We start from the raw sequence: 22,979 nt of genomic DNA, 5'->3' as shown, positions 1-22,979 counted from the left end.
TTGCAAATATTAGACACACAGCACAGCTGGTAAAGGGAGGCAAGGGGGAAAATGAGGAAGGAAAATATGTATGTGAACAATAAAGCAAGATTTGTCTTTTGATGATCTGCAAAACCATCCCTTCTCCATCCCTGGAAGAGTTCAAGGCCATGTTGGACAGGGCTTGGAGCAATCTGAGATAGGGGAAGGGGGCAGGGGGTTGGAATGAGGTGACCTTTAGGGTGTCTTCCAACCCAAATCATTTTATGTTTCTATAAACCACAAAACCAACCTCCTGGAAAAACAGGGAATCCCACAACCTCCCCTCTCTCCCTTTTGCTGTGTGTGAGATGGACATTTATGGATGAAGGATTTTGATTTAGCTCTTTCATAATTTTAAACCACCTAAGTCCTATCTCTCCTAAAACCTGCACACACCTGGAGCACAGCACTCAAAATCCTCTCTCTTTGGGGAATGCACAATTCTCCTCTCCAGAAGCCACTAGAGGGCATTGGCCAACCAGGGGAATGTCACACACGGTTATCACCGACAGCTAAAGGCGTTTTTTTGGGCCAAGACTGATAACGTGCCATGTCTCAGCCTTGCACTCTGCCCTCTGTGTTTGCTTGCAGACCCACAGATAAGCAATGGCACACAGGAGCTGCTTTTCACCTCTGTTTCCCAGAGCTCTGCTCTGCAAACAGTTAAATCTTCCTTATTATGGCAAATGAAAATGAAAGCAGGGGTGTTTTCTGTGAGGCTTGTGAAGGAGCAAAGTCCTGGCTGTATTCTTGGCTCTCAACTTTATTATGCTGCACTTGGCAGTGTCTCCTGGGTGCTCAGTAGTTTGGCAGCTCTCCTCTTCTGACAAATTAAAAACCCCTGAATCTCAGTTTTTCCACCCCTTAATGGTACTGAATGGTTCTTGCTCCTTTTAAGACAGCATGTGTGATTTCTGCACTACATCACAGAATCCCATAATGGTTTGGTTTGGAAGGGATCTTAAAGTTATTATCTAATTCTAGACCCCCTGCCATGGCCAGGGACACTTCTGAAAGAGCCTGGGTGTGCTCTGTCCCAGGAATGTCCCTTCCAAGAGCACTCAGCAGCCATCTGTGAGGAGCTCAGTGGCACCTGAGATCTTGCCTGGCTGTATTCAAGTTTTTCCTTCAAAAAGAAGGAATTAAAAAGACACAGGATCAAAGGCTCTGAGAAATGACAGCTTACAAAGGGAGCCTCTCAAACTACTTCCAAAAATTACTCAGAGGCTGAGAAGTGAAGTATTACTGTGCCTGCTGCCTGGGCTGGGGGTCTAACCCTGTGTTCTTGCTGTAAGGGGGGTTTGGGGATGTCCCAGGGCATCCCAATTTCTCATCAGCCTCCATCCCTGAGGCTGAGCAGAGCTGGGAATCACTGGGAATGTTGCTGCTACTGGGACCACACCAGGAATTTAGTGAGTGTGCACGTGCCTTGCCACAACCCAAACCACCACAGCCATCCCCTGTTTGTCCCCTGATGACAGGGGTGTCATCTGTGTCATCTGTGACAGCAGTGACAGGCTGCCCCTGCTTCTGCCCACAGTTGTGCAACTACCCCTGTGGTCTCCACAGGGCATCAGGTGCTTGAAACCTCTGATCACAAGCTGCCCTGAAATCTAGGCTGGACATTGCTCCTTTAAATCCTTCCTCTACCTAAACAAGTCCTGGACCCGTTCCTACAACTGCCAGGAGGAGAAACCTCAGGCTGTGCCCACAGAAGCAGGAGAATCAGGTGCTGGAGACACACAGCTCTAATTCAGGGTCATTATCACGTCCCCAGTGCCAAGAGCAGAGTTTTCTTTCTGTGTTTTGCTGACAGGAACAGCTTGTGCTGCTCAGCCATGATTTATTGTGTAGGATAAAAGGGAGGCAGGAGCTGGCAGCACATGGTCAGGACATGTGTGCCTCTCCCGTGCTTCCTTTCCTTCTCACTCTCCAAGTGCTTGGCTAGAGCTGCGTGTTCCTCAGCTCTGCTGGGCAAAACTGATCCCAGGAGCCCACCTTGGAAAGCCTGTGGAAAATGCAGAGCTCCACGGGATTTACTGTGTGGAGAGGATAGATTTAACAGCAATGTAATATCCAGTGGTACTGGGAAAACACAGCTGGGCACAGTGTGATAATGCTCATAGGGAATGTCCACGCCCTCTTCCCCAGAGCTGAGTGCTGAGGGTGCTGTGGCAAGCACATTTCTCTCTCTCTCAAGATTTTTCATAGAGGAGCACAGAGAGAAAGAAAGAGAAAACAATTTCTATTTCTGCTCCTTGTTTTTCCCATGTGGAATGTGTTTGGAGAATTGTTTACCTGGGGTGATTGCTTGGTTGGATTCTGGTGAGGATTGTTTGAGCCTGGTGGCCAATCCAATCCACCTGTGGCTGGACTCTTCAGAGAGGGTCACGAGTTGTGAGAGAGTTAGATATGGTAGTTAGAAAAGTAGGTTTGTAATTTTAGTGTCTTCCTTTAAATAGTGTATTAATGTATTATAGCATAGTTATAATAAAGAAATCATTCAGCCTTCTGAACTGGAGTCAGACATCATTTCTTCCCACCAGGTTGGCCTGCATTTTACAGTAAGGGTGCAGCTGAAGCAGGGAATTAACTAGATTTTGGAAAATTGGTGCTGCCCATGTGTTTATGGAGAGCAGAAAAAGGAGATAACCATGGCAACAGGAGAATTAGCTCCTGGGGGGCTGGCTCTACCAGGTGTAGGGTGCTCTGGTGAGGTGTAAGGCTGTCTGCAACACCTTGGGATATTTTGGGAGGGGAGGCTGAAGATGCTGTGAAACAGGGGATGGACAGATCAAATATAGGGGTCAGTGCCATTAGAAATGTCTGAGAACATCCCATCCCATCCTTCTGTGTCAAAGGGGCACAGCTCTCCTGAGGTCCCTTGTCATCTCACCACCCCCATGGGGATGTCTCCCTACCCTCGAGGACCTCAGCTGGCCCAAAATACAACAGAGCTGGGGAGCTTTCGAGTCACACAGAGCTAAGCTCAGCAATAGGGCCTCAGCCACACCATGGCTGCAAAAAATATTCTGTTTACAGACATCTCCTCACCCAAATCCTACCCTGGCACTGCTGTCCTTTATCAGGATAACCCCAAAATCTCTGCAGCTGAACTTGTACCACTCCTTCACCAATCAATTCTTGCTCACTCACAGGCAAAAAGTGATGGATATTTGGGAGTGTGGCTACAAGGGGCCCTGTTGCCTCCTGACAGCCATTCAGCCTTAATTACCAGAGAGTGCTTTGGGATGCTCTGACTATGAAAAGCACTTAGGTACCATTAAGTTCCCATCTCTATTTACTCCAAAGTAGTAGCCAAGTATTTATTTCCAAGGTAATGTAATAGATAATAGTTTCCTTTGCAGAGGATCTCAGGGGAGCAGGTTTATTTTGGAGGGAGATCCTTGAATGTTATTAAGTCTGTTATGTTTTAGCCCAGTGTGTGGCTCATGTGGTCGGCAGGGAATCTCAAGCCTTTCAGCCTTCTCAGTTGGGCTGACTAAAAGCCTGTGTGCTTGTGACAGAATATTTCAGCTCTGTGGTTACAGATATTCCAATTTTGGTGGGTTTCATGCACCTACTGATGTAATGGAGTCAGGCATGTCCAGCACATTTTGTCCTCACTCAGCTTCCCTGGTCAAAATAGACGTGCATCCATGGGGGTGAGGGGGTCTGAGCCATTTTCCTTCTGGAGATGGTTTCACCCAGCTGAGGATGTGTGTGCCAGGCCAGCCAAGCCTCAGGACACCCCCATCTCTCCTCCAAACCCCAGTGGGCCATTGAAGCTGTATTTTGTTTTCTTTTACTATGATATCTTAGTGAGATATGTGGTGCAGGTGGTCCCACAGAGACAAGCATTGCCCAGGAGCAATTTGGCCAGCTGAGAGGTTGGGAGAAGGAGGCAGTTGCCCAGTAGATGGCAATACTGCCATTTATTCAGCAGCAGGCTGGGAGGGGTAAAACAAGCTGATGGGAGTGTGTGGATTAAGCAGCCCTGAAAATTCCTAATGGTCATAGCTGTGGAGGAGAATCATAGAATCATCTCCTGGTTTGGGTTGAAAGGGACCTTAAAGATCATCCACCCTCTGCCATGAGCAGGGACACCTTCCACTAGACCAGGCTGCTCAGACCCTTGTCCAACCTGACCTTGGACACTTCCAGGGATGGGGAATCCAGAACTGCTCTGAGCAGCGTCTCACCACCCTCACAGGGACGAATTTCTTTCCAATATCTAACCCAAACCTTCCCTCTTTCAGTTGAAAGCCATTCTCCCTTTTCGTTTTAAAGCACTGACCCATCACTCCATACTCTTGTCCCAGGTACCTCTCCAGCTCTCCTGTAGCACCTTCAGGCTCTGGAAGGGGCTCTAAGGTCTCCCTGGAGCCTTCCCTTCTCCAGATGAACACCTCCAGCTCTCAGAGCATCCTCATGGCCTGGAAGCAGCAGCTTATCACGGCTTCTCTGCCAAGAGGAGTTTACATTTCCCTTGAAGTGTGAGGCCAGAGAAGCCCTGGAGGAGTTTCTGGGCTGGTTGGAGATGGTCCCTCTGTGAGGTGCTGCTGTTAAAGCCGTTAAAAGCCACTCTGCTTTTACAGAGCTGCACCTTGGAAGGGGTTAAACCAGCTGCAACCCACAACTCTCCTTGGCAGGGCTGAAACCAGCCAGCTGCCTGCACACAGACCTGTCCCAGCCCAGTGACCCCAGCTGCCACTCCCACCCCATTTGGCACCAAGCAGCGCTTCTCCTTCCCAAACCTGGCGATCGGTGATTCACCAACCCCAAACAAACCCGTCCGTGCACTCCCCACCTCGCTTAGGGCTTCACCACCCTCTTTATTTCCATTTCTTTCCCTTTTCTTTCCCGGCGCGCAGCCCTGCTCGCAGCACCCGGAGGCTCAGCATTACTCATCGCCTGCTTTCGTTTCGTCCCGAGGTGCCAGCACGGGTCGGGCTGTGCGTGCAGCCACCAGACTAGAAAGCATTTTGTCCCCGGGTGGCGGAGCTGCCTCCGGAACAGGGATGAGTCACTTGGCGACCCGGGGCCGCCGGGGACGGGAACAGGCTGTGACGCCAGCCTCGGTGACTCCAGACCTGGCGCCGAGCGGCAATGAGAGTTCCGAGGACTTTTCTCGTCGAGAGCAGCTACAAAATTGACGGATAGGATGGACTTTAACTCCGTCAGAGGAAACTTTAAAACAAACAAACCAACCAACCAAACCAAACAAGCCAGGAGCTGCAGGGCAAGGTGAGGGCAGGGGTGTTGGCTCTGCAGCACTGAGGGCATCCATAGGGTCTTATGCTTGCCCTGGAGGCTGGAGATTTGGGGGGAAATCTTTTTTTCGTCGTTTGTCTGGCTGATAGAAGGAAAAAGGGCAGGTTTGTAAAGCGTGTCTGAGCAGCGTGACACTGCAGTGGGTAAGGGAGTCTTAGAACTTCTGCAGAGGCAATAAAAGCATCCTAGGTGATGCATTCCTGGGGCTTTGAGCCCCGTGTTACTGCAACAGGGACTTCCTCTGCCCATCCAAGAGCATTTTCCATGGAATTCAGCAGAAGTTTCCCAGAGCTGAGGCTTTAACTCAGACCAGAGGTCAGCTTGGCTTTCCCAGGGAAAGGGCACTGCAGAATCGCCAATTATTGCCGTGTTCCCATTTGAGTTTTAGTCTGTCACTGGGATGGAATGGGAAAAAAACCCCAAGGTCCTGCACCTGGGTCAGGGCAATCCCAAACACAAACACTGGTTTGGCAGAGAATGGCTCGAGAGCAGCCCTGGGGAGAAGGACTTGAGGCAGGGGATTGATGAAAGGCTGGACACAATCTGGCAAAGTGCACTGGCAGCCCAGGAAGCCCCAGCCACATTGTGGGCTGCATCCAAAGCAGCATGCCTAAAGGAGCTGGAGAGGAACTTTGGACAAGGGCACAAAGTGATAGGACAGGGAAGCTGGCTTTAAAGTGACAGAGGGCAAGTTTACATTAGATATTAGGAGGAAATTAATTACTCTGAGGGTAGTGAGGCCCTGACACAGGTTGCCCAGAGAAGCTGTGAATGCCCCATCCCTGGAAGTGCTCAAAACCACGCTGAATGAGGCTTAGAGCCACATGGTGAAGTGAAAGACATTAGGAGAGGGGTTGAACTAGGTGGTCTTTAATATAATCCCTTCCAACCCAAAAGCATTCCAGGACTCTGTGATTCCTTGTGGGGATGTCCATGCCAGAGGCTGATTGATGGGATGCAGCACCTTGGGGCTGTTGGGTCCCCTGGTGATGATGTCTTGTGCCAAGGCACGACACAAAGTCATCACCGTGAGCCAAAAACCCACCAGTGCTGCAGCTGGAGCTGTATGCTGGGGACTATTCTGCTCCCAGTCAGAAAATAGGTAATGTAAGAGGGAATTACAGACATAAACTCCATAACAAAATAAAACACAACCAAACACATCCCTCTGGGTGGGGAAACAGGCTGAGCTTCACTGTGTGTTGTAGAGCCTCCGTGGATGAGCCTCTTTTCAGTATTTCTGCTTTTACAGCTCAGAAAATAATTTGTAACAAATAGTTTATTCAATTAATTGAGCTTCTCTGCTCTGGGGGCAGATGGCAACCTTTAAAAATGGATTCCCAATGGAAAACTAGACAATGGCATTCTTTGGCCAATTTCCCTTGCTTTCAGGTCAATGGCAGTGGTTATGATTTATGCCTGTGCTGACAGCCACAGACCCATGGGAGAGGTGTGCTTTTCCCCATCTAGATTCCTGGGATTTATTCATCTTTTTCCCTTTGTACCATGGGTTGCTTCACATGCTACTCTCTTCTTTCCGTGCTGTTGCCATGACCAAGAGTATTTTTTCTGTTTTTCCCCAGGGGCACAGGACCATGGTGATGCTTCTGTCCAGCTGCATCCTTCCAGGTCCCATGGGGTAGGCATGGGGCAATGAGAAATGGTTTGTAACCCAGGAGGGAAAGTGGTTTCCAGGGTTTCCCAAGATTTCTCCTTGGTGATGTGGATGCTGCCATGACTGTTGTCTATTCCATCATTCCCTTAGAGACAAGCAGCCACCATCCACAAGGCCAAAAAGTTTGGGAAAACCACATCCCATGCACTGATTTTTTACTTTATTTAGAGAAAACAGAAGAGGTTATTGTGTCACACAAAGGACATTAGTGAAGACACTGCCGTATTCAAACAAAATTCTTTTATTGAAAGTGTAATGGAAATTTCTTCATATTGCTTTGATGAAATGAGAGACAGCAGCTGTAGACAAATATGCTTTTTTTTATAAACAAATGCAAATGGATAAGGTAAAAATAAAGCATTTTTTAACTTGTACCTTTAAGCAACATAATCACAATATATACACAAAGAAAGCTAAAATAAAGCTATGTTGAAACCAAAGTGTTTCAACCAATACATTAGATAATTACAGATTGTGTCAATAAATACCCAGTTTTTAAACTGTTTAACAGGCAACTTTTTACACAGATACCGAGAAGAAAAAAAAATTATATATTTACAATTCAGTGCCCTGGGAAAAAAAAAAAAAAAAAAGAGAAAAAAATATTTTTTTTCTTTTTTGGCACCAACACAAATAAAAAGAATAAATTATTGAAAAAAAAATCCACAAGGCAGGAGTCAATCCCAATCATTCATTTAAAAAAAGTGTGTATATATATATATATATATATATATATATATATATATATATATATATAAAATACAGGCATATATTTTATATATAAATATATATATGCAGAGAAACCTAGGAATGTTACAAAATATATTAGTGCCAATAAATACAGAACGCTACCAGACTTCCAACTGTCAGTAATTTTGATGCAGTCTGAAAGATAAGGAACTACCACCTAGGAGATAACCGAAAAGGGGATTTTTTTCAGTCTAAAGAAACAATGACGACAATGAAAAATAATAATAAAAATAATAATAATAATAATAATAATAACAATAATAATAGATATATCCAGGAAATCCTCCATCTGCCAGTAGTATTCCTACAGTCGCCCCGGGGGCGATGCCTTGCAGGAGGAAGCGGCGGCGACGCGGGCTCAGGACCCGCTCGTGGCCGTGGGGGGTCAGCTCCACCTCCAAGTTGACCGGCTCAATACCAGAGAAGATGTACAATTAAATAGCAATAATAAGGATTTTAAAAAACCCCAAGCAACCCACGTTTCGTACGCCACAAGTTTCCTAAATTGCCGGCAGGTTTGCAGTGAGGCACCTGTCGAAGAGCAGGCATCCAAGAGCACCATCCCTGTGGTTGGGGATAGAAACAGTTCAGCCAATAGAAAAATCCTCAAATCCATGTTTCGGGGTTGGTTCCCTTGTCTGTGTGTCTCTGCACCCCCAGAAGTTCCCTCCAGCTGCTCCCAGGGCAGCAGAGCTGGGGACACCAGAACTGTCTCCTCCTCCTGTGCTGGTAATGCCAGGAATCACTCCCATCACCAAATTTTCCAAGGGGGAATTTAAAGCCAGTAGGTTTTAAATCCGTTTTGCTTTTTCCATACCACTGGTGTAGGCACTTAGTGTATCACTGATGCACAGATTTTTTGTCCAGTTACATCTCGTGGCCAAACAGTGTCATGCTCTCAGACTGACTTAAATACCAAAAGGCAGCCTCCAGTATCCTTCCTAAACACAAAGATTTCTCTCATTTTAAAAACCAAAAGCCTTCAGTTTTTCAGCTTGGTCTTCAGGTCTTCAAAAACTGTACTCACAGGACAAATAACCCAATAAACTTCATATCCATCTGTTTTGCTTGAATTACTCGATTCACCTATATAAAAATATAGTACAACCAGTGTGACCCACTGGATTTTGGAGCTGCGACATCCTCGGTGCTGGGGAGTCCTAAGGAGCATTGCTGAGGAGCTTGAGCACTGTTGCTGTTTTGGCTTTGCTCTCCCAAAGCCCCCCACGAGGGCAGCCAAGGTCCTTATGGTTACACCTCCCCACCGCTGCTGACAGTTCCTCTGCATATTCAGGCACCATAACTGATGGGGAAAGATCTCATGGCCAAATCCCTAGGAAATTAAATAAATTATAAAATAATTTACAAAAAGGGTTTGGGTTTTGTTTCGTGCTAGTATTAATGTTACTTCTTAAATAGTTGAAGGTTTTACTTTCTTTGCTCTCCACAGTGACATTATGGAGACCAGACACCGTTCTCATGTCTACGACAAGGCTGGGAGAAACCAAGGGATGTTGCATGAACTCTTCCCTCATCCCTCCCCTCCCACACCACTTCTGTTCAGTGTTTTTAGAAATGTGAAGTGAAGACCAAACAGCTAACATCATTCAGACTCAGAAAAATCAGGGTCATCTTCCTCTTGAAGACCTTATTGCCCTTCCAGGTCATCGACAAACCACAGTGCTATTCACGTACTACAGGTAGAAAATAAATAAATACAGATATATTATGCAAAAAAATATGATTGTACACATAATACATCTGAGGTATTACCAATTTAAATAAGGTTTCATGCTAGTTCAAGCTTCAGTGGCTAGTTAAATTCTGGAATTTGCAATAAATAGATGAAGAATGATTATGTATATAGTGTATGGATCTCTTCTGTAAACCTCATCAGATTTAAACGTAAGAGTGCGTTGGGCCAACTCTTACGCAAACCACAAATTTTCACAATAAATACAGCTTCGAAAAGTTGCCTTAAAAAGTTCCTGCAACACTGAAACATTTCTAGAAGGGGCTGTATGGATGACTGGCAACGTTAGCAAGGAGTTCTTCTCAACAGGTCTTTTCGTACAAAACACAAGGAAATTCTCATGTGAAAGTCTTTCTCCCTCCCTCCCTTCCCCACCCCGTCATGAAAGTTTAGAAATTTTTGCACAAACAGCAAGAGAACTGATTGTAGCTGCAGTATGTCAAAATGTCCACATTATATAAAGACCAAAAATAGTTAATTTGCTTAGAAAGTCTTCTGCTGTTGCTGTTTTTTCCTCCTTATATTTGAGTAGCACACCACCCTTTCAGTGAAAGTTTGCCTGTCCAACTGTTCCTCCGTTTTTCCTTTCTGCATGAGTCCTTGCCCAAGCCACACTGGTGTTTCACACTTTCACTGTCTCCATCAGCGATGACTTGATGGCATCCTCCAAAAGTTGATTGTCTGTGAAAGGGGCCGGGGTTTCAGGGACGGATTCGGACAAACCAATGAGGGACTCCAAGAAACAGGAGCCCTGATCTCCAGCTTGTGGGAAGCCAGGGAAATTAGGCAACTGAAACTGTAACGCTGAGAAGTTATCCAGGTTCTCATACTCCTTTAAGGAGTTGTAAAGGGGTCCCAAGTTATAGTCCGAGAAGGACTGGAAGAAATCCAAGGAATCAGAGGAAAGGCTGAGGTCAGCGTAGCTCTTGGAGCAGGGCTCAGTGGAGGAGGAGGCGCAGCAGGACAGCCCATCACACCTCACGTGGGCTGCATCCTCCAGCAAACCCCCGCTGTCCTGGTTGGCATTCTCATCCAGGCACTCCGAGAGGTGGGACAAGTGGCCAGGGACAGGCTTGGCCTCGCTGCCGTGGTCCTCGATGAAGAAGTCGGTGGGATGGAAGCAGCCGAGGTCATCCTGGCCACGCCTGCTCTCTTCCTCGGCATCCGAGTCGTTGAAATGGAGGATGCGCGCCAAGCCGTCGTCGTCCACGTCCGACTGGGATTTGTCGGAGGGGAGGCTCTCGTAGGGCTCCTCCAGGTCCTCGCTGGGGTGGGAGGAGATGGAGGAGTCTGTCATGTCACTGCTGCAGCTGTTCTCCCCCAGGGCCTCCAGGTCGGGGCTGAACTGGAAGGCAGGTGCCAGCGGCACCGCACGCTCCTCCAGCGAGCCCTTCCCTGCCGCGCATCCCAGCGGAGGGAGCCGCTCCCGGAAAGGGGGCTCGGCCTCCGCCACCTTCTCGCTGCTCTGCTGCTGCTTCTCCAGCTCCAGCTTCATGATGGTGTGGATGAAATGCGTCTGCACGCGGGCCTGGTTGAACTCGATCCTGCCCTCGGTGTTGCCACAGCCGTCCTTGGTGCAGCCACAGGGGAAGGAGGTGTGATCCATCTGGCAACAGGGAGAAGCAGAGGGGGAGGGTTAGGATTGAACCCAGTGGCATAAAACCAAAACTTCCAGTGACTTGTCTGCCCTGAGAAACCAAGTAACAGCTGAGGGGTTTAAAAGCAGGAAAAAAAAAAATAAACCGACACCCTGCTCTTTTGAAGATTTGTCATAATAAGCTGGATTTCAGTACAAGTGAAGAAAAAAGATTCCAAAAAAAAAAAAAAGCAAAATATAATGGTCCAAAAGGAGAGGTAAGGAAGCAAAAGTGAGTTTTTTCTTTATTGCTATTTAATGATTTCACTATCTGATCTGCAGCAGCCACTAGAGGGGGGCTGTGACACACACGTGGAGCACCCGTGTGCACCCACCTCCGCCACCCCCAGCCTCCAAACACGGCACCGAGGGAGAAAGCAGCGCCCGAAATAGGGAATGAGGCTCCCTAAATACAGCTGGGCAGGCACCCGCAAAAAATACCCTGTAAAATATAACTCACTAATTGAATACAGGGGGATTATCCCTCTGTGAAGGTGGCCTGCACAGCTCCGCTGTGGGCTGACGCTCAGCTGACACTCCCACGTTCCCTGAGCGCACTGTGATTTGTGACACACACCAGAAGAAAAAGGAATTAAAAATAAAACCTGGGGGAGGGGGAGAAAGAGCAGCCTCGTGTGAGGAGCAAGGAGCTCTTCCTTGCAGACACTGCCATGTGGCTCACCTCCAACAGGAGACCAAGCAGGTATGGCTCTCGTGGGGACGTACAGCGGGGACATTCTCACTGCAGTGTGGGGATGGCAGTGCATGTGATTTGGGAAGAGGATTTGCTTTCGAGCAGTGCCTGCCTTGCAGCCTGAGGGATGCTCCAAGAGCTTTCCTCACCACCAAGCGCAGGTGGGAGCAGATGGATTTGCAGGCTGCCCCAACTCTGTCCAACTTGCTCACACCCCCTTGCTCTGAGCCGCGGCATTCCCCCGTGCCCAGGGGTGAGGCTGTACCTGACATTTAATGCCTGCCAAGCTGCAGCTGCAGGTCTCGGGGTCGCAGACCTCGCGGCAGTCGCAGCCGCAGTCCTCCCGGGACAGGCGGATGTTGTGCAGCTCCCGCTTCTCCTCCTTGTCGATCTTCTTCACCCCCACGGCCTTCAGCAGCGCGCGCCTCTTCTTGGCGGGGTAGGGCTGCAGGAAGAAGCCGTCCTCCAGGTCCACGTTGCTGACGTCGATGTCGTCGTCGGAGATGTCCTCGATGGTGAGCTGGTTGGCCTCTTCGGACTCCTTGGTGCCGTTCATGGTGAGCTGAGGGCAAAAAATGGACGAAGCATTAGGGGCTTGTTTGGGACTCAGAGCCATTGGAACCCCCAGCTGAGGAGAAACAAGAAAGGAATGACCTCTACCCCATGGTGGCCAAGCTCAGGATCAACAACTAAGTGAGAGCCCACAAAGATCTGACACCTGACTGGGGATGCATCCTGGCATATCAAGTATCTAAATCAGTAATGAAAAGGCTTTGGGAGACAGCAAGAAGAGTCTCAAGTGGATCCCAGGACAGAGAGGTACTACCAAAAGAGCAAAAATGTCTTCTGCGTCTTCTCACTTTTCAAAAGTGGAGAACTAAATGAAAATCTCCCACTGGAGCCTGTGTTTTTTTGGAGACCCAAACTGAGAGCTAAGGATTGATGCCCACAGGTCTCAGAGGCTTTTACTTAAAAACTGGCCAATTAACCAACAGCATCCACCAGCTCCTCATCAACCCAGCCCCACGCTCCTCACTCACTTTCCATTTCAATGCTTCCAACTTCTCCTCTTTTAATTTCTCTTCGAGCTTGCCCCGACGGACGTTTTCCTGCTCCTTTGAAAACTCTGCCAGCGTGAACTGCCGGGAGGAGCTGTGTTTGCTCACCATCCCCAGGGTACAGCCCCCACGGCTAGGCACGCTCGTGAAGCCCTGGCAGCGTGGGAAGTAAAACACAGTGACCCGGTCAAACTCCACATTGTTCTTCTTTAGTCGCTTGGATTTCTTCAGGATTGACGTGGCTAAAAAGGGGAGAATGAAAAAAAGAAAAAGCACTAAGTCGGTGCTGCCATGCTGCAGATGGAATAGAAATACTACAAACAGGCAGGACTTGTAATTACTCTCACAAGAGGAACACACTGGGACAAGGCTACAGCATCACTTGGTGTTGTTTTAGGAGCTAACACTTCAGAGGTGGGATGAGGATGGAGAGGAAGCTAAGCTAAGCCCCGCTGCATCAGAGTCACCGATGAGATTCACCCTACGAGGTGGCTGCTGCTTCTCCTTCCCGCTTGACTTCCCCCAGGAACATCCATTTGCTTATTCTTCACGTGTGGCAGAGCATAATGAACAAGCAACCAGCCATCCTACACATCTGTCTCTTCTAAATCCACTCTGCCCCACGCTCAGGAGCCCCTGGTTTGCACCTGGCAGGCCAAGGCATTGGTACTCCTGGCTCTTCATGGCTCCAGCTTTTGTGGCATGGCAGAAAATAGCCCAAACGGCTGTTTTTTCTGGTGCTTCCTTTCACCATCCACTGGGAGGAACTCTGAATCTATGGTTTATTCTCAAGAGACTCATTTGAGAGCAGCTGCAAAGATGTTAATCTTTGTGCAGGTGATCCCCGGGTAAACATGGCAATACACGACTCTGGTTTATCTTAAACTGCTGAAACATGCTACACATCACTTAGAGCAGAGCCTCTCCAGAGATAGCTGGCCCTGCACAGCTGCACGTGCACACACAGGAGATGGAGGGGGACTAATTAGTCAGGGCAGGTTCAGAGTCAGTGAGTTTCCACGAGTGTGGCTTGCCAAGAAAGTAAAGCCAGGCACAGCCGCGTGAGTGTGGCAGGAACAAGAGCCAGCTACACCCGAATTTGTGGTGGGGAGGTATTTCTGGTCCCATTCTCTGCTAGTGCAGGGGTGCCTTGGTTGCCTCAATGGAAAAAAATAACCCAGAAAGGATGGGTGACTGCTGCAGAGCTGGGATCAAGCCCTGCTCTTTGGGAGGCAAAGCCACAAGCAGCCCTACAGTGGGACCCAAGGTAAAGACTGCAACAACCCGAGGGGCTCGGCTGGTTTGGCGGGCCCCAAAGGGTGTGAAAGTGCAAGACTGGACAGTTAACTGCACCCACACTTCACAGGTCTCACTTGCCACAATACAGTGTTTCGGTTTCATGTGAAAAAAAAAAGAAAAAGATAAAAAAGAAGTGTTCACCCAGCTGTGTCAGCAGCTTCTGCTCAATAGCTGGGGGTTCACACTGGGTCCTGCAGTCACTCTGATCATATCTTTGCACTATGCGTTGCATTTTCACAATAACCTTGACTCAATCTCCTAAAACATGAGCTCTTTATCAGAAGGCAAGTTAACCACCACAATCATCTATCGGCCGAGCTGCTGCACTTTGGCATTTGCTTCTCTCTCCCTGCACCCCTCCTCTGAAATTGTTTTCCCATTCCTGACCCTTTTCCAATTGAGCCAGAGAATACAAAAAGTTCATTGTTTTGTCACAAAACCTGGGAAGACAAGCAAGAATGAGACTCTTTATTATTACAAGACTTCTAAAGCCTTTTCAGACCACTGCGTGTTTGTGTATGTCTGCTAAGTGGACCTTAACTGCTATATACAGTGGGTGTTCAGTATAATTTACTAGGTTGGACTATTTCTCCTCCATGAAGATGTTCTTCTATTGTACTTTTTACTTTTCCCTTCGCACAGCAGATAAAGGGCTTTACAACACTGCCTTCTGTGTGTTTTCCTAAAGGCTCTCAAAACTTACATTGCTGGGAAAACAAAATAGCTTTTATCTGTACTAGCAGCAGAGGCAATGTCAAACGTGTCATGTTCTTTGGCAAAGTACCCAATCTATGTAGGAAACAAGTTCTGAAATGGTAATTACGCTACTGGTTAATCATTTTTAAAAAACAGCATTACGGGCCTTCGCTGTCTGATTAGGTTTTGCCTGTGAAACAGCTTGACAGGGAATTGAGGGTTGGTGGGATGGTCCTGCAGCACAGGCTTGGAGGCACCCACATGCCTCTGCACACCCATCCTTGGCTTTCTATTCCTGCAAACCTGGACTTCAGCAAAAATATTCCAAAGGAATAATAAATACTGGAAGGAAGCGCTGAGGAAGACCACTGTGACGAGGATGGATGATTATAAATCAGTGGCATGACAGGCAGCAGGTGCCACAATCACTTCTAGCCATAAAGGTGTACCCCAAGGGGGTCTGTGTGTGGTGATGACCCACCACCACCCTACAAAAAACCCGTGCAGAGGCACAGCTGGTCCTGGGAAAGCCAGAGGTACTCACGGGTGAAGCTGGACATTAAGGCAGAGCTGGACTTGGGCTCTCCACGGGAATTCTCCTCATCAGTGTCCCAGCCTGAGGATGCTGAGGAGGAGAGGGGGGAGCAGGAGGAGGAGGAGCAGTAGGTGCTGTCATCCCCCAGCTCTTCATACTTCCTTTTCAATACTCCGCTCATGGTGACGCCGTTTTTGTCATATAACTGGAAAACAAAGGGAAAAAAAAAAACAACATGAAGCCAGGGAAATCGTGGCAGTTTCTGGTGATGAGCAGGACAGCGGTAACCCCCAGCAAGGCTTCCCCATCAGATCCACGTGGCTATGCAGATGTGACTCCCAAAAAATGCTGCTCCTAAAACACCTCGTCTTGCTGCACTCGCTGTGCACACCTGTGAATTTCTCGCCCATTTCACAACACTGCAGAAGAAACTGACTATCCCAGAAAAAAAACTGCCCAGAAACCAATCCAATCAACACAAATGTCATCAAACAGTAAGTATTACATTTTGCTTACTAATTCTTTTATGTTCACTCCTCACCCAGATCGCTTTCTATGCAGTTACAGCTTTAACGTCTTGCTAATTACAAAAATAAGCCAGTTTGCAGAAAACAATCTGTTGGCATGATTTACTTGCTACAGCCCCCCGGGGAAACAGACTTATTAAATGAAGCACTGAAATACAAATATATCAACTGTGAAGAACAGCCCTTCTCCTCACAGTGCCTTTCATAGGCAGTCCCCCATTCAATAAGCTATTCTTGTTTAGGCTGGGTTATGTATCAAGCATAGAAGCAATTAAAAACAACGCAGCTAATTAAAAACAAAGGAGCTCTGTACTTGCCTAGATTCCTAAATTTCCTGCATGCTTTGCCCCTGCTCATCTTAAAGGAAAAAAAAATAAAAGAAAGCCAAAAATAACTGTGTTGCATCTTTTAAACATTGCTTTTATAAAGTTTGTGTAAATCTGGGAGATGAAAAAAAAAAACCACAAAAGCTACAGACTTTGCCCAGAGTACATTTAGGTGGGATTCTTGGGTTGGTCCTGTGTATGGCCAGGAGCTGGGACTTGAAGATCCTTGTAGGTCCCTTCAGCTCAGGATATTCTATGATTCTAATGGACATCACTCAGCCTCGGGTACTCCTGCACTGATGATGGATTATTCCACCTTTGAGACTCCAGCAACACCACCCCAGCTTCCCCTGCTCCTGCAGAAGGCACTGCCAGCTTATTTGAGAGCCAGTGAGCCACCCCCAGAGCTGAGAGCCAGGCTGCTGCCTGAGGGGTGGCTTGCCATGACCCCATCCCACCAGGCTGTAAGGCACAACCACGGTGGGAAGGAGGCAGCACCAGCCCAGGAACTCCTTCCAGCAAGCCCCAGCAATGTGGGATGCTACCAGCCACCCCATAATACACAAAAGCTAAAGCATCCCTAGAACCTGGATAATCTGGGACAGTAGACAGCCCTGGGATGGTGACAGTGCAGATACAGGGGTGCCAGACACCCAGTCCACATCCCCTCCCACCACACGAAACCTCTCCACCAGCCAAATTCATTCTTCGCAACCCAAACACTTTCTCACCCTGCTTTGCATGTCTGAAGTTAATTTAAGTCTCTGAAAAAGAAAAAAACAAAACAAAAAAAGCACAAAAGTTGCCCTTCTGACAGACCTGAGGAGGCAGCACAGACACCACATCAGCTGCAGAACCTCCCCACCGTGGGATTTTCAGTGTCCTGACAGCACCAAGCAGTATCACGTTGCAGGACAGGAGCACACAGTTCCTTCCAAGTCCTGCACCAACCCTCCCTAATTATGTTTACCACCAGCTTCCCAGGAGACAATAGTCACCTTAAAGGTCAAAAAAGTCCCTGGCTGAAGCACTTCTCTGGCCTGGAGGAGTTAATCATTCGCTGCAAGGCGTGCTTACAGGGCCAGTAGGTCCCCCTGAACCTGGGGAGAAGTGATCCCTCCATCCCTCCTCCTCCTCCTCAACAGACCTGGAGCTGCAGGTGGTTTTGCCACAGAGGGGTTGTTGTTTTGTTGGCCTTAATCCAAAATAGATGCAGAGAAGGTGGATTTGGCCACCCTCCAGCCCCAGCAGCACATGTCCTACCTGACACTTGGATTAACCCCTTTCCTGCCTGCTCCATGGCAAAGCTGAGCTCGCAGGTGGCCACAAAACAGCAAAAACCAAACTTTTTATTTGCCTTATTTTTGTGTATGTGCCTCCTGCTCTGTCTCATGTTTGCTTTAAGAAACAACCAGGAGCAAAGAAACTCTCCAAATCCATGTCAGGGGTCCAAATCAAAGCCTGGGCTGCTTTTTGTTTGCAGAGGTTTGCAGACCTCACTATCCACCTGGAATGGACAAAAAATTTGCAAAAAAAAAAAAATCCCACATGTGGCTTGAAAGAGCCTCAGTTCTTGCTGCAGAGAGAATGCTCCACAGGACAGAGAGGGATGACAGTGAGGGATGCCACTATAGCCAAGGGAGGGAGGAACCAGCTCCCTAAAATGCCTGTAGGATACATTTCCAACAGCAAACACCCTCAGAGATGTGATCCTGACCACATCCAAGTCCCGTGGGAGACAGTGGAGGCTGCTGGAGCAGCCAAGGTCATGCTGCTGAGACAGGGATAACTCCCAGGGCTGGACCAAAGGTGCAGCAGCCCTGATGCTCAGGTCACCTGGCAACCCAACAACCCATCAGGGGCTGCACCACATCCCCCCAAACCAACCCCACAGGGAAACAGAGCGCTCTCCTGCAGCCAGAGAACGCAGCTAACACAAACACCAAGCCAGAGCCAAGGCAAGCTGTGCATAAGATGGTGCAATTCTATTTATTTATTTTTTAAATACTATCACCAGCCAGGAGGATGAAGGGTGGTTTGTGCAGCTCCCCATCTATGAGAATGAGCCAAATGGATAGGGGAAAAAAAACCACTTTTGGCACGCTGTCTTCTTTAAGACACCTATTGTTTTGTTAATGCAAAGGAGGCGTTGTGCAAACAGGATTGCCAGCTAATGGGAAAAAGCTGGTGAACCTGCTGCCCACCAGCCAAAATATAGTGATTTTCTCCTGTTACACCTTCCCCCTTAGCGCTGATTTACGGTTGTGAGGTTTTCCAAGCCAAATTTTCAAATCCTTCTCAGGAGAGATGTAGTGGAGATTCACCCATCAGTGTCTGCTTCTACCCTACTCCAAAAAATCCTCAGGATGGGCATTTTACTGTCAAAGCCAGGATGATCCTCTGCTCCCCTCCTCACCCTGGCATGTGGAGACAGAATTCACACCAGCAATTTGGATGCTGCCTTTAAAGCCATGTCACCAAGGCCACTGGTCACTCAGCCAAAAAAGCCCAGAGGCCCATTCAGACACAATGAGGATATTTTAATTGCAGTAATTTTGCAAAGAACCTTAAACCCACAGTGGTGTCTTAAAAGCAAGTCCCAAAAATGTCCACAGCAGCATGGAAAAAACAAATATCTGTATCTGAGTTTGCCATTACGAATCTCTGCAGGCACCACTGAGTGCAGGATTTTACCACCTTCTCTTTTTTTTTTTTTTTTTTTTTTTTTTTACATAACCTGAAATAAAATAATCCTATCTTCCTTTCAGTTGCCAAAAAAGACATTCTGTTCTTGGCTAAGACTTCTTACTCATCTATTTTACTGAAAACAGCTTTTGGAACAAGTACATAATGCAATGGATCAAACCCGCAGGAATTCCTCTCTGGCACCAGAACTCCCACTATCCTGGGAATACTTTCTAACAAATATTTAGCCCAGATGTGCATTCCTTTCTTTCTCTCTCCCTCCTTTTTTTTTTTTTTTTTCTTTTTTTTTTTTTTTAAGCATTAAAGTTTGGGTGGGGGGAATAGGAGGGGGCAGTCCAGCTGGGGGGGAAGGGAATCCAATATGCAAAGTCCCATTTCTGGCACCCAGCAAGTTGCAGGGTAAAGCCCTAATACACTGGAATGCAAGGAATTAATGTTTTAACTATCCTCCTCTTGGACGACGTCTCAACAGTAAATATTTTTGAGTAATTTAGATTTAAGAAGGTTTGGCATTTGTTTAGCCAAGTGCAGAGGAAGGCAACTAAAAACCCCTAGCAGTGTCCAGTCTCCAGGAGACTGCACAAAGAGGCACCGTGGCTTTGGGCAGAATTATGAGAAGATGTTTCAGTGTTGTATTTTGGGGCTGTAGATGTGCTTTGAAGCGTTGGGCGATCGCAGCAGTGCAGGCAAAGCAAAGGAAACTCCTCACAGCGACTCCAGCAGCTGCCTTTGCTTGTGCCACAATTCCCATGATATTGCAGGAGAACACCCAGGAGCAAGAATATTTCAAATTCTGGGGCTTGGTCGGTGGAGCATCCTAAAGAATGGAAGGATCCCGATCTGTGCATGAGTTATTGAAACCAAAGTTTCTTTTGCCAAGCGATTTAGGGAACACCAGGGAAACAACAACCCCTCCGACCCCCCAAAACTCAGCACAGTGCACTAAAAATATTTGATTTCTGGTGACTTTTTGAGCTGGTTTGCTGACTTTAAAGCTCAGCCATCTGTTTGCAGCCCAGGAAGACAAAGTGGACTTATTCCAGCACACCAAGGTGGACTCTTCCCAGCTCGGGACGAGGGCTCAGGTGCTGGGAGCAAGCTCAGGACCGTGCTGAGCCGTGAGTCAGAGCGGCTCCCGCTCCCTCCCCCAGAGCCGCAGTGGCTGTGCAGGTCTAGCAGGAGTAAATATTAGTTTAAAAAACATCACCGCATATTTTAGCCAGGTACGGCTCTGAGGGCAGCTCATGGAGCAGCGCTGGGGGAGCTGCTGGGGTTGGTGTTTGTTTGCACGCTGCCGTTTCTTGTGGGCAAAGAGAGATCTCGGTGTGAGAATCCCCAAAAAGTGCTGCGGAGCTGAGCTTCCCGCTCAGCTATCCCAGAAACCCGGTGTCTAACAGCAGTGGTGATCCCAGTAACACCTCAGGGTTATTTAATAATCGCCACGCTATCAGCACTGATTCATTGCTCAATCATTTAACTATTTTAATTCTTTGCATATTTACTTAAGTGGTTTCCCCTGTGCCACCGTGCCAGCCTCCCGATGACAACACTTCTCAATTTCGGAGCTGACTGGAGCCAAGGGGAGCGGGATCATCCCACCAGGAGCCTCCAGGGGACAGTCCCACGCGTGTTCCCAGCCACATAAAGCTGTGCTTTCCAGTTCAGACCAGATTATTTTCACCCAGCTGGGTCTAAGGTTTCATAACCTTGCTCCGGTTAAAAATAGCCTCTGCCTACTATGCAACAGCAAAACCCAAAGTACGTCGTGCTGCGGAGTGGGAGCATGAATCAGTCCGTAGCACCACGAGTTTATGCTCCTGTCAGAGACTGAACAAGCAAAACACCTTCCCCGGAAGGAGCAGCAGAAGTGTTTACTCCATCTACTAATTTTTGGAAGGCCACAAAGAAAAAAAGAAATAGAGAAAGAAAAAAAAAAAAAAAAAAAAAAAAAGGTTTGTCAGATTTTTCTACCAAGCCCTCACTTCTTACCGACAGCTTGAAAGGTAAATAAAAAATTTCAGCAAATACATTAAAGGTTATCTGACACGGCCCGAAATGAAAGGAGGTTCAGATGTACTCGGCGCAGATTGAGCTGTAACAAACAGGAAAACAGCGAAGTGTGCTTTGTCTAGGAAAATCCTCTATTTGATCACACTTCATGAATAATTCACACCAGGTTTCCATATTTGTCCTCCTGTAGGTACACGCTGTGCGTTACCTTCCCTGCTATATATACGCACGCATTTCCTGCGCTGAATTATTAAAGCCTTTGCCGGGAGCTGCGGAGTCTCTCCGGGAGGAGAACAAACCCAACCATCCTGAAAATAACCCCGCCCCCCCCACCCCACACACACCTTGACGGGCTACATCTGCAAACTGCTCAGCAGAGCAAAGCTAAAATAATTTTCATGAGAAAAATAAAGTAATAAAATCAATTAATAATTGGTGATCAATTCCTGATAACAAATGATAAGACTTAACCTGGCAGTGCTGGGTTAAGGGTTGGACTCGGGGATCTTAGAGGGCTTTTCCAGCCTTAAGGACTCCCTCATTCTGTGACTCCGAGGTTTGTAAACGGCCGCGAGGGTTTTCTCTCCATCCATCCCACCCAGGCGTTGGCATTTCAGGCGTTAGTAAGGCTGAGCTGCTTTGGGAAAGGGCTGTCCCTGTGTGTCAGCCTCTTCCTACAGCGACATTATGTAACTCGGAGGTGACAGACACTTTTGAGGATGCCGGGGATAGAGGAGGGAGTGGGGGGGCGGGGGGGAAGCAGACAAAAAAAAAAAATTACAAAAACCTGAGAAAACTTAGTAGTTGGGGGCGGGAGACGGAGTATCCTTTTTTGTTTTTGTTTTTTTTTCTTTTTTTCCCCACTTTTTTTCAGGTGGGCTGTAAAAGCCAGGATGTCTTATTTCGGGAGGCGGGGGGTGTGGGGGGGTGCCCCGCTCCGTCTGTCCGCCCGTCGGTCCCTCCGTGCGCCCGTCGGTAGGTGTTGCTGTAGCGACGGGAAAGCATCCCCAGCCGGGCGGATTTGGGGAAGAGCGAGCCGGCAAGGCTCCCCCCGCCCCCCCCCCCCAACCTTTCTCTCAACATCAAAAAATTGGAACCGCGGCCGTGGGGATGGAGCGGAGCCTGGATTTACCGGGGCGGGGGTGAGGGGGGAACTCCGCGCTACTCCTAATAAATATTATAAAGGTGTTCGGCTGTCTGTACGGCACAGCCGATGGCAAAGTGCGGGGGGGGCGAGTCGGGGGCGCAGCAAACCCCCACCCCTTCCCCCAAGGAACGCCGTCCCGCTGCCCCGGCGGCTCCCGGAGCTTCCCGGCGGCTCAGCCCCAGCCGCAGCCCCGCCGGGCTCCGCTCGCCCGCGGGCAGGAGCAGCGCGGCCAGACGGCGCCGGGGCGGCGCGACCGCCGGCAACGGGCGCCGGGCACCGGCAGCGACCCCCGGCCGGCGGGACGGCTCCGAGCCGGCTCCCGGCGGCCGAACCCCGCGCTGGGCAGGCACCGAGCGGACCCCGCAGCCTCAGCCCCCGGTGGTGAAAGGCGAGCCTCCCCCTCGCCGCCCACGCCGTCTCCCCCCCATCCCCATCCCGGCGCCGGCTGCCCGCGGCGGTCCCTACCTGCGGCGGCGGTGTCGGCGCGGCGGCTCCGGCTGCAGCGGCGGTGCCTGGCGCGGCGCCTCCCGCTCCGCTGCCGGGGCCGGGCCGGGCTGCGCCGCCCCGCGCTGCCCTTTTCCGTCAGTGGAAAACTCCGGGCTCTGACGCAGGCGGTGACAGGAGCGGGGCCGGCCGGCCCGCCCGGCTTCCTGCCCCCGCCGGGCGGGGCGCTGAGTCAGGAGCGGCGGGAGGCACCGCCCCGCATCTTCCCGCACCGCCCCGCATCCCTCCGCACCGCCCCGCATCTTCCCGCATCGCTCCGGACTGCCGCGCACCGCTGCGGGGGAGCTGTGTCCCACAAGAAGTTGAGGAGCCACAGAGAGAGGTTGGACCCCAAAGCGAGTCTGAGTAGCATGGAGGGCTGGGGACCC

General features: G+C 49.0%; 1 protein-coding gene and 1 long non-coding RNA gene across 3 annotated transcripts; one reads left to right on the top strand and one right to left on the bottom strand.

Moving 5' to 3' along the window:
- The first annotated feature begins 4,837 nt into the window (after positions 1 to 4,837).
- LOC128818632 (uncharacterized) lies at positions 4,838 to 9,257 on the top strand. Its single transcript, XR_008440524.1, has 3 exons — positions 4,838 to 5,268; positions 6,879 to 6,934; positions 9,171 to 9,257. It is a non-coding gene; the product is annotated as an uncharacterized LOC128818632 (long non-coding RNA).
- On the bottom strand, positions 7,192 to 22,646 carry CSRNP1 (cysteine and serine rich nuclear protein 1). Of its 2 annotated transcripts, none has more exons than XM_053998132.1 (5): positions 22,573 to 22,646; positions 15,401 to 15,596; positions 12,844 to 13,103; positions 12,069 to 12,365; positions 7,192 to 11,079 (listed from the first exon to the last, which is right to left on the bottom strand). In XM_053998132.1, the coding sequence occupies exons 2-5, from the start codon at positions 15,570 to 15,572 to the stop codon at positions 10,096 to 10,098; spliced, it is 1,713 nt and encodes a 570-aa protein (XP_053854107.1). In that variant the 5' UTR covers positions 15,573 to 15,596; positions 22,573 to 22,646; the 3' UTR covers positions 7,192 to 10,095. The 2 variants fall into 2 exon arrangements, with proteins under 2 accessions (XP_053854107.1, XP_053854115.1); XM_053998140.1 differs by lacking the exon at positions 22,573 to 22,646 and adding an exon at positions 21,432 to 21,588.
- Between the last annotated feature and the right edge of the window lie 333 nt (positions 22,647 to 22,979).

This window comes from Vidua macroura, chromosome 1, assembly GCF_024509145.1.
Source record: "Vidua macroura isolate BioBank_ID:100142 chromosome 1, ASM2450914v1, whole genome shotgun sequence".
In the NCBI taxonomy this organism is placed as follows: domain Eukaryota; kingdom Metazoa; phylum Chordata; class Aves; order Passeriformes; family Viduidae; genus Vidua; species Vidua macroura.
The sequence above is the reverse complement of the archived record's forward strand: the minus strand, read 5'-3'. Positions and strand labels throughout refer to the sequence as shown.

Excerpts from the sequence above, each read along its gene's own strand:
- CSRNP1 (XM_053998132.1), bottom strand. The coding sequence starts at position 15,572 with ATGAGCGGAGTATTGAAAAGGAAGTATGAAGAGCTGGGGGATGACAGC. Across the intron at positions 13,104-15,400 it reads CTTAATGTCCAGCTTCACCC|CCACGTCAATCCTGAAGAAA; the intron begins GTGAGTACCTCT and ends TCCCCTTTTTAG. Across the intron at positions 11,080-12,068 it reads TGGCAGGCATTAAATGTCAG|ATGGATCACACCTCCTTCCC; the intron begins GTACAGCCTCAC and ends CCCTGTTGCCAG.